The sequence below is a fragment of the Babylonia areolata genome, chromosome 3 (genome assembly GCF_041734735.1).
Source record: "Babylonia areolata isolate BAREFJ2019XMU chromosome 3, ASM4173473v1, whole genome shotgun sequence".
Taxonomy (NCBI): Eukaryota; Metazoa; Mollusca; class Gastropoda; order Neogastropoda; family Buccinidae; genus Babylonia; species Babylonia areolata.
This window is the reverse complement of record NC_134878.1, coordinates 54,133,898-54,150,567: the sequence shown is the minus strand read 5'-3', so window position 1 is coordinate 54,150,567 and position 16,670 is coordinate 54,133,898. Positions and strand designations below refer to the sequence as shown.

Sequence of the window (16,670 nt, the reverse complement as noted above, 5' to 3'; positions counted from 1 at the left end):
AATATTAAGGCATAAATTAGTCACTTACGCATCAATCCATCAAACTGCACATTATTTATTGAGTTGTTCTGATTATGTATTGATTGATTAATGCCCATACTTAACATTAAAAAATAAGTACATGTGTATTGATCTTGATTTTTTTTCTTTCTTTTAACAGACCCAAAGGAAAAAGGGCACACAAGCAGAGAAAAAGAAACCTTCTGCCAGTCAACAGGTCTCAGATCCACAGGACGTGTCATCAGGACATGATGTTATGGTCCAACCATCCACATCTGATCATAGTAACACTGGAACCTCGCAGTCACAGGTGAATGCCAGTGTCTTCATAGAGCCATTTTTACTTTTCTTTTTTTAACTTTTGTAATGTAAAGCTATATTGTTAAGGTAACATTTAATTTTTCTCTTTCTGTCTCTCAAAATAGTTTGATCTTCTCTCTCTCCTTACCTCTCCTCAGCCTACCTCCTTCAGATGATTAGAGATTGCACTCTCTACTCTGGCTAGGAGCCAGCCGTGGGCCAAAAAACCCACTTCCGCTGGGATTCAAACCCACGTCCTCACAGCTGTCAGTCCGCAATACTAACTAACCATTTTGCCACAGCAGCTGGTGAGATGACTGCTAGTAAGATTACTACTGTGATTAATCTGTCTTGTCCAGCATCTGTCGTGTTATCTCAACTCTGATGAATTTTACTGGTACATAATTGTTTTGTTCATATTGTTCATATTCGGATCACACCACAACCTCTTTCTCTCTCTCTCTCTCTCTCTCTCTCTCTCTCTCTCTCTCCCCAACTCTCTTTCTCTGTGCCCTAAGGGCTTGATGATTAAACAAATTTGTTATCATTATCTCTCTTTTCCCTGTGTACCCAGATGAGTGGAGCAGAAAATCCTCAAGCTGTTTCCCAGAAGTCGTCGGTGTACCTGTCCATTGCTGGTGACATCACTGGCTCCATCACACGTCTCAGAAACAAATCGGCGCTGTCTCCAGAGCCTAGGCTTTATGGCACCCGTCGGAGGTCTGTGATTTTTGCTGATTTTGTTACATGAGTCATGTATATTCAGCATTTTGATTTAAAGCTAGCTGTAGAATTGATTTCTTGAGTAAGGACAATTGGTAATGGTGACTGAGTGCTTTTGATAAATGTATAACAGTTACATTGTTTTGCTTTGTCCTGTCAACTTATATATCTTTTTCTTGAGATTTACAAAAATACTGACCGTTTAATCAAGCAACCTCTTAACATATAAGGACAAGAGGTAATGATGATTGTTTGAGTGTTTTTGGATGCCAGAAGGTCTGCAGATTCATTCTGATTATCTGGGATAAACTTGTGAAGTACAGCATCTGCCTCCTTTTTTCCCCTTACAGATTGTCCTATGCTGAAAGCCCTGGAAAAGACCAACTGCCAAAGGCAAAGGCATTCATGACAAAGTAGGTTGTAGTGAAGCAGCTTTCCCTCCATGCTGTCTCTGTGTCATTGCTACCAAACAACCTCTCTCCACCCAGGCATCCTGTGTTGAACTTGTTAATAGTCCAGATGAGCTTGTTCTTTTGAAAATAGGTTTTCTTTTCAAATCTTTCACCACCTAAGCGTCATGTTTTGCTGAACTTGTTCATAGTCCAGGTGAGCTTGTTCTTTTGAAGAAGAAGTTTTCCTTTTCTCTTTACGGTTACTTTGGGTACAAACACTCTGTAAAAAAAAAAATAATAATAATAATAATTTTAGATTTTAAAAAAAAAGAGAAAAATCCAGTGATGCATTTATAGTTGTAAGATTTGACCAGCACAGGCTGTTTTATATCAACAGAAAGTGTTGATTTCCGCTCCAAAGTGCTACCTAGTGTGTGGCTCACTGTAAAAGTAATTCATCAAACAGCAACATTTTTGGGGGGTTTTTTTTATGTCAAACCAAGGTGCAAGCCATCAGCAAAGTGAGCATGCAGTTGTATGCTTTCCTCTCACTTTGTGCTTTGTAGAGAACACAGCTTGTGTGATCCTGGCAAACAACAGAGTGTGCCTGGATTTGGTGGTATGAGCACCAAAATGTAGAGCTCTGTATAATGTTACACTCACAGAAACCGTGCAGAAAGTGAGGCAATTCTGAAATTGTTAATATCTTTATACATGTCGCTTTCTCTCTCTGTCTCTGCCTGTCTGTCTGTGTGTGTGTGTGTGTCTCTCTATCTCTCTATCTCTGTCTGTGTCCTTATCTCCAGCTTCTCCCCCACTATTTTCCATCTTTCTGATTCCTTCGTATTCAAATTTGCTCACATGTATACACGTTCATTTAATTTCTTTTTGAATATTTATTGATGCAGATCCAGAGTACCACAACCAGTTTGCAAGACTAGCACCAAGAAAGTAGTATCATCGCCAATCCCTGAGGATCATAAGGAGAGTGCAGAGCATGAAGAGGAAGACCTATTACCATCTTCACAATCAGACAACCCTGAAGATGTGGAAATTCCGCCTACTCAACTGGTTGTTAAGAAAGGGTCATCTAAACAACAGAAAACAAATCCAGCACTTGCAAAGCTGCAGCAGAACGCACAAGTCAATTCAGATCCATCACAAAACAGTTCCTCAGAGATGGGAATGTTTGTCTCTTTGGCAAGCCAGACCCAAACTAGACTCAGCACAACATTAGTTGCTGCATCTTCATCAGATTTTGAAGATGTGTTTCAGATTGTGGATGAAAGCAAAGTTTATCGAGCCCCTGTCGGTCACCCTAAATCAGTCAGGGCTCAAAGTGAAAAGAGCAAGGACAGGGGGAAAAAGAAAGCTGAAAGTAAAAAAGGGTCATCCTCTGAAGAGGCTGGAAATTGTTCTCCAGAAGAAGACAAAACTCAGCACAGAGAAACCAACATATCAGCTGGAGACAAAAAGATCACCAAAAGGTCTCTGTCCTTTGATGAAGCTGATGGCAGGCAGTCACCAGGCGATGCACTGGCAAAGGTGAAGAAGAAGAAGGCCAGGAAGGATGCCAGCAATGTAAAAGAGAATCAACCTGGGACAGCAGAAGCTGAAGATGCAGACATGGAATCGCTGGAAAAGAGAAGTGGAAGCAAGGAAAGAGAAAAAAGCATCTCCAAAAAGAAGGGACAAAGGAATGTAAAGGAGAATCATCCTGAGACAGCAGAAGCTGAAGATGTGGACACAGGTTCAATGGACAAGAGAAGTGGAAACAAGGAAAGAGAAAAAAGCATCTCCAAAAAGAAGGGACAAAGGAATGTAAAGGAGAATCATTCTGAGGCAGCAGAAGCTGAAGATGTGGACACATGTTCAATGGACAAGAGAAGTGGACGCAAGGAAAGAGAAAAAAGTATCTCCAAAAAGAAGGGACAAAGGAATGTAAAGGAGAATCATCCTGAGGCAGCAGAAGCTGAAGATGTGGACACAGGTTCAATGGACAAGAGAAGTAGAAGCAAGGAAACAGAAAAAAGCATCTCAAAAAAGAAGGGACAAAGGAATGTAAAGGAGAATCATCCTGAGACAGCAGAAGTTGAAGATGTGGAAACAGGTTCAATGGACAAGAGAGGCGGAAGCAAGGAAAGAGAAAAAAGCATCTCAAAAAAGAAAGGACAGGGTTCAGGTATGGAGAGCCAAGACTCCGAGGAAGAAAGACCTGTTATGACAAAGAAAATCAAGAAAGGTAAGGGAAATATGTTCAGTGATGTGAACAAGACTGTTCCATCAGCTGCAAGTAGACGGAAAAGTCCTACCTCAAAAGAAAAACAGACAAGGAAAGCCTTGGAAAAACCTTCTTCTGCATTTGATGTTGATGATGATCATGATAAAAGCCCACCTGTTGAACCAGAAACTCAACATCAAAAGGCTGCTGTAAAAAATAAATCTAAAAGAAGCAGCAGCAAACTTGCAGAACAGGGAACAAGTGAAGAGAACACCACAGAAGAAGAGCCATTAGTTCCAGAAAGTGCTGCAAACAGTGAGTCTTCAGTTGATCACAGACGTGTGCAAAAGACAAAAAAGTCAAGATCTAAAAATATTGCAGAAGAGGAGCATTTGGCGCAGGAGACTGCTTCTGTCAATCGGTCTTCAACTCAACACAGCCCAGCGCGAAAGACAAGAACTCAAGCCAAGCAAGACAGACAAGCCATTCCAGTCGAACAGGAACAGAAGAGGAGAAAAAGAGGGAAACGATCCACAAAATCAGAAGCTGAGTTGTCAAACTTAGAAGAAAAGGTGAATTCTGTGAAGCCATCAAAGAGGGGCAAGAAGGGTCTGGGTGATTCAGCTCATGGGGTGTCTCCAGCAAAGAAAGTACGTAGAGCTTCAACAGCTGTTGACCAGGAAGACGCTGAGAGTTTGGAAGAAAATGAAGGTAAGAACCATTTCATTATTTGATAACTTCCCTTCATTGAGTTTGTCATGAATTAGCCATTAAACCCTTCAAGTGATTTCACATCTGAATAGTATTCTGTCTTCTGGAAATTGGCAGTTGAAAAATTCTTCTTGGTTACAGCTGTTCTTTTCTTTTCTGTCTGTATTTCAATGCTCAAAATTGCATTTTGGTTCCACAGTGAGGGTGGAGGGAAGGATTACACGATGTTCATTTACTTTAATTTCAGTAAATTCTCTGCTATGATGTAACAGCTTAAAGTAGGCCAATCCCATTCAGGAAGGGCTTGGTAAAACATCAAGGAACAGTGTTTGACACATGTATATTTCATCTTTGTCAACATTATCATTACAGTGTGCTGTTTAACTATGATACTCTACTATTTAGAAGAAGGAAAAAAGAGTCCTAGTATTTCTTTTTAATATTTGTCAACAGTATCATTACAGTGTGTGCTGTTTATCTATGATACTTTGCTATTTAGAAGAAGAAGAAAAAAGAGTCCTAGTCTTTCTTTTTAAACAGGAGAGAACTACACACCCGGGGGTCAGACTTTGGCAGACATGAGTATTGGTGACTCCGCCTTGAAGAGCGGCATTTCTTTCCGACGCTTCACCCATGTGCCGTCATCTTTGAAAACCGGCCGATCAAGGCAGCTGACTTACAGCACCTCAGAGGCTCCTGAAGAAGACATTATTTCATCTCCAGCTTTTGGTAAGCAAATATCAGAACTTGAGCTGGATATTTCAGATTCGTCTTCTCTTAAAAGTGAAAGCTGTTCCAAAACACAAGCACACTGTGCAGTGCAAGTTTGATTGACAGTGACAAGCAGACACTTCGGAACAAGTAGAGACATCCAAGACTGAGTTCGTGTTTTAACAGCTCACTTGTCATTTAGTAACTTCTTATCTAAACTACATGTGATTAGAAAATCATGTGACTTAGCAGTTCAAAAAGGCATAAATTGAATATGTTGATTAATAGATATCACAAAATGTATGCATTTACCCGTAATTCTTTATGTTTGAATCCAAATAGATTATTTGTTATGTATATTTGTATGTGTGTATATTTTTATGTATGATTAGAGAGAGAGATTTACACTTATTTGACCTAGTCTTTGTCAAATTTAAAAATGTGTAATAAAGGTGGAGTATTGATTTGATAATTGACTGTCTACTAGGGAATTCAGTGGACCCCTAATTAGCTCTTGCAGCCAGTATAGACATTAACATCATCAGCTGAAAGTGAGAGAGGCATTCATGCATACACATGCACCTAATATCTTATATATGTAGCCATGTTCCCAGATGGTATATTATAGAAGGGGACGGTTCAAAAGAATTTCTGATTAACTGAATTAAAGGATAGAAAACATCCACACACTGGCCCAGGGACATATAGACGGCCAGTCACAAAAGGGCTTTTCTATTGTTTTATTTACAATAGTTATGAGAAGAGAAGAAGAACAGATAAGAGAAGACAATGCAGTGATATGGTGATGATGCTGGCCGTTGCAGCAACACACACACTATGTACAACACAGCAAGAGAGAGAGAGAGCAGGCTCTAGCCAGTGACTGGCCAGGTGAAAAGTGACCAATCATCACCTGCTGGGGCTATTTATGCAAGTAAAGTGAACTGCAATGATGCCCGCGTGTACTGTGCAGCAAAATTAGAATAGAATTGTGTTTGTTAAAAAGTGTTCAGTGATAGATTTCTAAATGATTCCTGAACCGATTTAAGTCGGATTGGTCACAAAAGAAACAGCTCAACACCTACTTTCTAATGAGCATAGAGTGAAGTGTTGATTATTTAAGATGAATTTATAATCTAAATTTAAGTCACCTGAACTGATCAGTTTTTAACAAGCTTGTCGCTGAAAATTACAAACTGCATTAAATTAGTTTAACGTAGGCAAACATAAATGGTTTAGATTTAAAGATGGAATTGCAACGATTCTGCCAGTATATAATACTTGTAGTTTACTGATCCAACAAAAGAGATATTTAATTAAATACAGTGTGTCAGAAACACAGTGTTCACCTCAGTCAAAGCCATCAAGCAACGCTAGGTGGGGAGTGATTGTTGTTAAGTGTCAACAATGAAAATCGGCTTTGTATCCTCTAAATGCCTGATCTATTCTCATCCAAACACAATAATTATGTGGTTTTAGTTTCCAACACCAGTCACATACGCAGCTGTAGACTGTAGCATTATGTGTGACAAGAAAGACAAAATGACGTAAGCTTAGCGTCACTTGAAATACGTATACTGACAAACGATTAAACTAAACTCAAGTCTGGTTGTAACTGATAAAGGTGTGTGTGTGTAAGCACAACAGATATAATATTGCAGTGAACGATACATAGATTTGATTTAATACATGTTCGGAGCAGTTTTGAATGGGCAGCGATTATTCAAATTTGGAATGGCTTCGTGCCTTATGCCTGAGTCATTGAGAGGCCAGTGTGTTAGTTGCGAAAAAGGCATCTGCTATACAGTATCTGAAGCCAGCTGAGCACTTGGCTACATATAAATATAAGAATGGATAGAACATTTCTGTGGCTAAGTACTCCCTCCCAATGGAGGACAATCAAAATTTCAGGTGAGAAAAATCCATTGCAACAAGAAAGTGACGCAGGAAATCCAGAGTGGAGGCAACAGACCCAAAACAGACAGGTCTGGTAGCTTAAGTTTGACATTTATTTTTGTTTATCAGTACTTCAGTGATTTTGTTGAAAATGTATGTACAACTATTTTGTGCACATGAAACACTGACTTGATCACCCCCACAGTTTTTATGGACTGTGTGCAGCTACACTTCCTCGCCAGTCATCAGGAGCAAGTCTTAACAGTTCAAGGCCACAGCCTACACCGGACTCCACCCCTGTGGGTGGTTACCTACACCGCAAAGTAAATGAGGACAGTGCCAGGAGAAAGAAGGAACGTCGAGTCACGATATGTGACAATGTGACATTCCGCAGCTTCAGCCCCGAAGGTAAATGGTGGTTGTCAGTATTTGGACAGATCTCTCGTCACCAGCATTTCAGTCATCCCTTGACTCCTTTTTGCACATCTTTCCTTCATGCCTAAAAACAAAATTTTTAGCACCCCTAAATGATGAATAATTTAAATATATAGTATTAGTACTTGTGAGCATACATGGAAATGTTCTGTTGTTCTGATAGCTCCAATGTTTCACTGCCTTGGCTTCATTCCTTAAACCTCATAATGGTCATTTTGTTTAATTAATAAAGAAATAAAGGATATGTATCAAGGTGTTGATTACTGATGTGTTGTTTATTTGCATAAACAAATGACAGGAGACTGGATGTAAGAAGCTAATCTACTGAGTGAAATCAGTTTGAAAGCTGCCAGTTTTCAACCTTTTCTCTCAAGGATTATCTGTACAAAAGCATTCAACCAATGCAGCAGCAATTACAACTAGTAGATCGTCTTTGTTCATGGACTGTCTGAAATGTTTTTGGGAGGGTGCTTATCTCAAATGTCATGGGGTATTGTTTGCACTCTATTTTTTAAAGGGGGTGGGGGGGGGTGATAACATATGTGCATGCATGTATGTATGTGTGTCTGCAGAGAAAGGAGAGGACAATTCCATGCTTCCTAGCATGTCAGCAACACCTGTTCATTACTACCAGTTAACAGCACCAACTTCTGCTCCTGAAATGGCCTGGAAAAAGAATAAAATTGGTGAGACTGCTGTTTGACCAAGCATGTGTATGTGTTCCTACAGCGTGTGCATGCATGTATGTATGTATATGCTTGTATCCCCATGTCAGTGTGTATGTGTATTTTTTTATTTTCCAATCTGACTTTTTACAGCAAAACCTTGGTTGTAAGCAGTCTTCTCATGGCCTCTCACATTGATTCTTGCTTGTTTTTCACTTTGTGTCAGTTTGTAAGTCTTTTCAGTTTTGTTCTGGTCTTTCTATCACTTAAGAACATGAAATAGGTAATTGATATCATTGGTATAGTATACAAAATAGGTTGATGTTGGGTTTTTTTTGTTTTGGTTTTTTTAATTTCAAACATCATTGGTGATACTGACTGTGTGCTAAAGGCATTCACCCTTCTTGCAGTGCACCCAGATGACAATACAGCAGGATTGAGGCGGTCACAGCGAACACGTGTCAAACCCTTAGAGTGGTATAAAAATGAACGAATTATCTACGACAGGAGGGATTCAGGTGAGCATACTTTTACATTTTACTGTCGCTATTTCTTTTGTAATCCCATTAAAATCTGTTGTTGTTTTCCTATTGGATGTTAAGACATCTCAAGCTGCATTTTAAATGCCTGTCTCTTGATGTGAACAAACTGTTAATTCCAAATGTAAGTCACTGTTTTTCCCGTTAAGCATTGGTCAATGAGATTACGTCTTGAACATTGTGTAATATTTTTTTCTTATAAATTTATTTGAAAATTTTAGACATTTTAAATCTGGCCTAGAAAGGAAGAAATCTGACAGTAATTCTCTCTCAGTGTCTTTCTCACTCCATCTCTCTCTCTCTCTCTCTCTCTCTTTCTCTCTCTCTGTTTACCCTTCCTTCCCTCTCCCTTCCTCTGAATGTACCAAGTTGAGACTCAAATTAAGCATGTTCCTTTGTTTTGTTTGGTTACGTTTTTGGTTGTTCTTTAAGACTGGCGCAGCTATTATCTTCCTCCATCACTCACCCACCACCCCCCCCCCCCCCCCCCACAAACACCCATACCCCATCAGTTTCACATGTCCCAGAGAACAGTTTCAGCTGCACCCTCATTTGAGGACGTTATGCTGATGCCAGTTCATGTTGCATTTCTTCAGGACCTGTGATTATGGGTGTGGAGCCATCAAGGGAACACATCTACATGGAGCAGGAGAACCAGAGAAGAAGGAAGAGACGGCAAAAGTATTGTAAGTGTTAGACACTACCATCTTCAAATTTTACTGTGGAGAGCTTATGAAAGTGACTAAAAGACTATTGAATCAGTAGAAGTGACAACAAATGGATTCCATTGAAAATCCTGTTTTATAATCATTTGTTGTTTAGTACAGCATACCATACAGCTAGCATGTGTTTGTCATTGTGATAATGAATAGAAACATGTTTGACAGCTATATATCAGTGTTAGTGGGTGTAAATGAAAACAACTCATGGCTGTATATTTGATGTACTTGTTGAACAGTGGTGTCCAAGAAGCAGCAGACAAACAAGGGACGCTTGAGGAAACGCCTGTCGACACACCTCCCCGTGCCAGACAACATGGATGTGACAGTGAGCACAGACATCCCTGTCATCCACCCTGACACCCAGCAAGAGGTTCTGCTAAGTACGTGCTGCTGTCTGTTGTCTATATAGCTGGCAGCATCTTGGTGGAACTGGTTTATACATTTCTGTGGTGGATAAAGATTACCTATAAATCATCAGCAGCTTTGGGGCAGTGATATACCTCTCTGACTGGTGACAAGGTGGTTGTGAATTCAAACTTCATCAGTATCATGAACATCAAGAAGGTGGGGGAGGGTAGTAGTACTGACCAGTTCCTAACCAGATGTGAGTGTACTTATCAAATCGAACCACTGTAGATAGAAATGGACAGGCAGATTCAGTTGTTAATGTGATAGGGTAAATTGTTAACATTCAGATTCCCAGTTAACCTTGTTGTCATCACAGTTGTGCATTGTACAATATGTGGGGTGTGTTGTTGTTTTTTTTTTTGGGGGGGGGGAGCAGGAGGGGGGAGGGGGTAATCTGATTGCACACTAAAAGTGTTAACATCACAAAACTAATGTATCAGATCTGAATATATAAGAGTAGATACATTTGTCTCAAGTCTTCAAAAAATAATGATAATACACAAGAGCATTGTTTTTCTTTTCTTTGTTCTTTCCAGGTAATGTTTGTATTTCAGAGGAATGTGGCAAAATGGTTAAGACACTTATCTGCCAGCACAATGTCCGTGAAGGTCTGGGTTCAAATCCCGGTCTTGCCCTTTCTTACAAGTTTGTAATGAAAATCAAACTGTGCATCTCGTCATTCAGGTGAGAAGATGAACAGAGTTCCTATGTGCAGCACGCACGCACCTGACGCACTGAAAAAGAACCCATGGTAACACAGGTGTTGTCCTCTTTTCTTTTGAAGAAATCTGCTTTGATACGTACACAAGTGCATATGCATGCACTGAAGGCCTGACCAGCACATTTGGTTACGCTGCTAGTCAGGTGTCTGCTTAGCAGATGTGTAGCGTAAATGGATTTGTCTGAATGCAATGAAGCCTCCCTAGGAAACTAAAACTGTTTTTCTTTACAGTTTGTCTTAACAAATTCAATGCTGTGCAGGTTGTTTCAACCCAGCAGCGGGTGCCTCAGTCATTGGTCCCAGTGGGGACAGCCCTAAGCCTGATGATCCCTTCAGCCTGACACTCCTCACGCAGCAGAATTTGTTCACCACAGGCGTCCTCACATTGGCTCCTGCTTCGGAGAAACCTCTTCAGCGTACCATGAGTACAGCTGTGGTAGGTAGCTGGCATCCATCTCTCTATCCCTCTCTCTCTCTTCTTGCTCTGGCTGTTTCCTTCTTTCCATATGTACTGTCTGTTGTCTAAATGTTTACTGGCCAGAGGTCTAGCATAAAGATTCTTGACTCTCTCTCTGTGAATCTCTTTCCCTCTCTTTCCTTACTGTCTCTCTCATTTTTGCTCAGGCTTTTTCCTTCTTGAACCTTGTATGCCTTGTCACATGCCTATTATTCCGAGCTTTTTGTTTATTGTTAGATTTTGTTTTGCAAACATCTAAAACCCCTTGAGTGCCATACATGGTGATGTTACTAATGACATCATCAGAAGAAGAGAAGTGACTCATTGAGGCTAAAAATTCACACATTTGATCTAGAGTGGGGTATCTCCAGACCATTTTATCAGTTTTGGGTTGATTTTTCTGGATATCAATTTATGACTTGGAACACCAATTTCTAGTGTGTGTGTGGGTTTTCCCGATACTCATGAAGCTTATAAAACTTCCTAACTGCCAGTACACTTTCTGAATGTGTTACGATTCATAGAACATTGCATTAGACACTTTTCATCATCCGTTCTTTGAATTGCATTACTTTATTTGGATATTTTTTCCCAACCCAGCTGTGTAATACTAAATCTTACTGCAAGTAAATGCTTTCATAATTGCCAACAGGCATTTATTTGATTACTGAATTGCAGAACATTTTTTTTAAAACTGTTCACGTTTTGCTCCTGGGCTTTTTTTTATTATTATTACTGGTTATTTCATTCTTGCAGGATAAAAAGAAGTCCATTTTTCATGAATGATATGTGTTCTTTATGGAGCAGGGAGAGCTGTGTTAAGCCACTGAGTGGTATATCTCTAAGGAAACATATGGCATTTTCATGCAAGACGGTACTGTTGCAGTTGTATTTCATCACCTATGGCAAGATCCTTGTGACCATCAACCGAGCGACAACAATCCTGGAGACAGGGGATCATTTCTTTGTTCCCAGGGGTAAGCCATTGATTTCATTGCTGTAGCATCAACTCAGCTGCATGTTATTGCTGAAATAATAAACTGTATGTGTAGATGTTCTTTCACTTGAGCAGATATTTCAATGCAAACTAGAAACCTTTTTTTTTTTTTCCACATATTTTTCACTTTTTCTCTTAACTTTACAGTGTTGCTGGGCATATAAAAACACTTTCTTTTCTTTCTTTCTTTCTTTTTTTTTTTTTTTTCTTTTTTTTTTTTTAACATTACAATGCTATTTCTATAAATGTCTTTTAAAAGATGCGACTTTGCCTACAGAGCACAAACAATAACAGAGAGTGGTGGCCTGGTAGTAAAGCCCAACTAGGAAGGGAGTGTCCACGGGTTTGAGTCCCATATATGTACCAGGATTTTTATTGTCCCTTGCACTAGACCTTGAGTGGTGGTTTGGGTGCTAGTGATTTGGATCAGATGATAAACCAAGGACGCATATATACAGCATATCGAAAAGAACCCATAGGAACGAAAGTGTTGTCAGTGGCGAAATTCAGTTTACAAAAGAAATCTTTTTGACAAACAGTAATACAGTACAATACATTAATCTTCTAATGATAAATAAAGATCTTTTGTCTTTTTTTTTTATTATTATTTAAATGGGGATGGTGGCAAGTCTGACTGCTGAAGCATGAGTATGACACAGTGTAAAAGGCTCAGGTCCATGAAACCAAATCTGCCAGTGAAGCTTGTGATGCTTGACTTGCCACTGGGCATGTGTGAAGCTTAAACCAAAAAAGATGTTTTGCAAAAGCAACCAAACACTGAGCGTTTCACACAGAGAAATCTGTTTTGAATCAAGAGTGTGTAAATTCAACTTAGTTGATGCAGTCTAAATAAGGATGATAAAATATATCTGATCAGTGGGTATCTAGCTGTGACTCCCATTGTTAATTAGGTTTACCTCATCTCCCACGCTTTTTACTTTCTTCATCTCACACTCCATTTTCTGAGCTTCTCTCTCTCTCTCTCTCTCTCTCTCTCTCTCTCTCTTGAAGAAAAGAGATTTACCTTAGATCAACAATCTTACAGACCCTGTCCTCTTTCCTGCCCCTGTCAATACACATAAACAATGAAATGAGCTATAGCTGAAAACCACATCAGTTTGATAATGTTTCATTGTGACTCATACATCCTGTGCACTTGTTTTGATCAGCACAATTTCTGGCACACAGTGGACATTCTTCTTTTTTCTCTGTGTGAAGGTACAGTGTACAGCCTGAGAAATCTACGCAAAGAAGAGGCTGTCATTTCCTTCGCCAACCTAATGGTGGACCAGGCAGAGTGTGAACAGGCTGAGAATTCTGCATGAACATTGAAGACACCCTTTCCTTCAGTGAACTTATAGTGTACCAAGCCAGCACTTCTGATGCTGGACAATCCAGTTAGAACAGGGGTGCCCTTCACAACGCCTGTTCAGCTTCATTCGCAGGATGGCAGCATGAGAATGTGTGTTTGCAGTGGTTAAACACACCCGAAGAAAGCTGCCTGCGTGTAATTAATATTATCCTGTCAGTGCAGAAAAACTTGTGATAATGCTTTATTAGATGTTATTGCAGAGGACACAAAGATGGGAAAGTGTTGTGCATTCAGCTGGCAGAGGAAGAGAAGTGGAGACCTCACATGGAGCAGGAAATCTGTGTATATAAAAAGACGTATACTGTTTATGTACATTTATATGCATGAATGACAGAAGAGAAAAGAAACTGGGGACCTTTCATAACACAGCCAGTCGGTGTACATAAAAATAGACGTGCTTACTGTCTGTGTACATTTATATGCATAAAGAACCGAAAATTATCATCACTGTGAGCGTTTATCTGTCAATGTGCAAGAATGTTTTTAAGTAACTGTAGGTCTCTATGTCAAACTGGACTATGTGTACGCAGGTAGCATCACTGAAAAAAAATTTGTCTTCTGGCATGCACTTACTGTCATCTATGCTACTATATTTTTCAGCCCACACGGCTCTGCAGTGTAAAGAAAAAAGTTATTTTGAACACGTCTAAGGCGCACACATCCCATAAACCGATAATCCCAAGTGAAAGTCCTCCATATTGTCTGGAACAGAATGGCTCTGTTGGCCCCATATGTTGTTTTCTGAGTGGTGCCATCATCTTTGGAAAACTGGATCAAATCTAACTTATTTTCATCTGCTAGTTGACTTGGCTCTGTTGCTTCATTTGTCGGCTCGGTTATCTGGGTTTTTGTTGTTGTTGTTTTTTTCTGACACAATATTTATTCTGAAGCCTTCAATTGATTGTACACCGTTGTCAAACCCCAGTTCATTAACTTCATTAATTAGAATCCAGTCATGCCAACCCTGCTTTCAGCTCCACCTTGCTCTGCATGTTTAAAATGCAGTCAGTTCACCTTTCTGGTTTCTCTACGTTTGCATCAAAGAGTTATCCTAGACTCAGATACTGCTCATTTTTCATTCCCTAAGAGCGATTACATTCACTTGAATTTGGTGTCATGCAATTTGGTTTCAATTCAGTATGATGGTGAACATTAACCATGTCAAATCAAACAGTGGGTAAGACTGAATCATGGAAGTGTTGCTGCTCAGTAATTGTGTCTGTTGATAGTGATAAACAACGTCATATATTGAGTTTGTTGCGACAGGTAGCACCAAGAGGTGCTCAGAATTTAGTTTTCAGACATAAATAGGGCACATACAGCTGATTGGTCAGATTTCAGTTAAAAGAAAATGAATAAATAAAGTTGCGCATTATAGGCTGAAATATATGGTATGTATACCAGCTATGTGTTTACTGGTCCATAAGATTGACATTGACAGACTGGTTCTCCAGCAGTTTTGACTAGAATGTTTTCAGACCTTTCATGGCACTAAAAACTATAAACAAGAAGCATTAGAATCTGTATTTGTCTGTACCTGCTGGAGTTGAAAATGCTTATTTTGATAATGGATCTTTTTAATTATGATGAGCAGTGTGTTTGCATGGTAGCTGAATGCTTTTTCTTTTGTCGAATTGCATTTTGTACAGGGCAGAAAAGGCAATAAACACACAAACTCTTTGTAATGTGTTAAACTGAACTATGACTTTCCCCACACACTATGTACTTGTAATGTACTCACACATGAGAACCTGCTGACCCCCGATTCTCTCTGGAGAGCAACAGAACTGGAAAATGGTAGATAGTGACATAATTTTCTGGTAATTGTCCAACATGAATTGTACAGAGAGGAAATGATGGTGGTCTGGCAAAATACACAGTGATGGTGGTCTGTGGCAGATGACAGTGGGTGAAGTGCACATTCTGTTCTTATGGGTCTGTGTGTGGCGCATATGTGCAATATCTGAGCCACAGGAGTGTCTAGATAAAGATGTGCTTGGTCACATTCTGCAATTTCTGTCTGGCATTAGATAAACAGCTTCAGCGAACAGAAGGTGAATCTGCTGACTGCTTTTATTTGTTGTGCAAAAAAAACAAGTATGCACATTAAAGATCCTGTGATCCATGTCAGCGTTTGGTGGGTTATAGAGACAAGAACAAACCCAGCATGCACACCCTTGAAAATGGAAAGCTGAGTACAGCTGCCTACATGGCTGGGTAAAAATCGTTATTCTTTTAAAAAGCCTGCATGTACATACGAGTGAATGCGGGAGTCGCAGCATAAGAATGCAGAAGAAGAAACACACGTTCAATAATTTGCAGACACATCTTGAGGCAAGAATTCTGACATTTTCTACATTTTGCACTCGGATATTTATAAATGATAAGATGTAGAAGTGCAAATCAAATGATGTTCTTAAAATAATTGTTCTTTATTGTAAAAAGATTGGTCATGGAAATAAAGGCATGGTAGTTGCTGAAGAAAATAAAAGTTCTATGCCTCAAATTAAATATTAACTCGTTTGCAAATAAAGAAAGTCTGGATTGTAAGTCATGTAGAACACAGAGCAGATTCAGTTCTGTTGTAGGGCATGGAAATAATGGCCAGATTAAAATATTCAGCTCCCACTTTCAAACAGGGGGAAATTGAGTAAAATGTAAGCTTCATTTTCCTTCTATTTGTTTTGATATTACATTAAGAAATGAAAAAGAAAAGCACGGGATGTCAAGAAAACCTTTCCAGAATGGTAACTATACATGGTAGCAGTTCCTGTCACTATCTGTCTGCAAGACTGCAGCAAATTATGCACAGGGATCAGAACTTTGCATTGTTTTGACTGTAAATCAGGATTGAGGTTGGAAACACCCTGTCACAAACATTCTTATTTGACAAATTATTCAGACTAGTTACCTTGTGCATATAGTAATGTAAGATTTTGAAATATGTACATTAAGTAGACTGTTCTGAGTGTTATAAATTCTAGACGTGATTATGAAATGACAAAGATCCAGATCACTTTACTTGTATGTGAAAGAATAATGAGATATTAGCCATTATGATCAGAAACTTGAAGTTGCATATTTTTTTACTACATCCAGTGCAGGCTTATTACAGTTCAAACATCTTTAAAAACACATGCACCGGAGTCCAGTTTTGTACAAGAACTTTATTTTTATGCATCTGCTAAACCACGAGAGCACTGTGTAAAAATTTTGCAGTATCTTTAACCCTTAAGTTGCTGATTCACACTATAAAAGCTAACAAAATGGGGGCAGCATTTTTGTATGTATGTTAACATCTGTCTGTGCTGACAGAATGGAAAATGTGTGCACCCCACCCCCCCCAGTCCCTCAAAACACACATACAAACACACACATCATATGCAACCAACCAAAGAGA

At 39.3% G+C, this 16,670-nt stretch overlaps 1 protein-coding gene across 2 annotated transcripts; it reads left to right on the top strand.

The window, feature by feature from the left end:
* The first annotated feature begins 168 nt into the window (after nt 1-168).
* LOC143280632 (uncharacterized) lies at nt 169-15,368 on the top strand. Of its 2 annotated transcripts, XM_076585353.1 has the most exons (13): nt 169-310; nt 875-1,020; nt 1,374-1,436; nt 2,324-4,347; nt 4,888-5,076; nt 7,180-7,362; nt 7,962-8,075; nt 8,465-8,572; nt 9,190-9,279; nt 9,552-9,695; nt 10,705-10,880; nt 11,788-11,878; nt 13,117-15,368. In XM_076585353.1, exons 1-13 carry the CDS (start codon nt 257-259, stop codon nt 13,221-13,223), a joined length of 3,489 nt encoding a protein of 1,162 aa, XP_076441468.1. In that variant the 5' UTR covers nt 169-256; the 3' UTR covers nt 13,224-15,368. The 2 variants fall into 2 exon arrangements, with proteins under 2 accessions (XP_076441468.1, XP_076441469.1); XM_076585354.1 differs by lacking the exon at nt 1,374-1,436.
* The last annotated feature ends 1,302 nt before the right edge of the window (nt 15,369-16,670 follow it).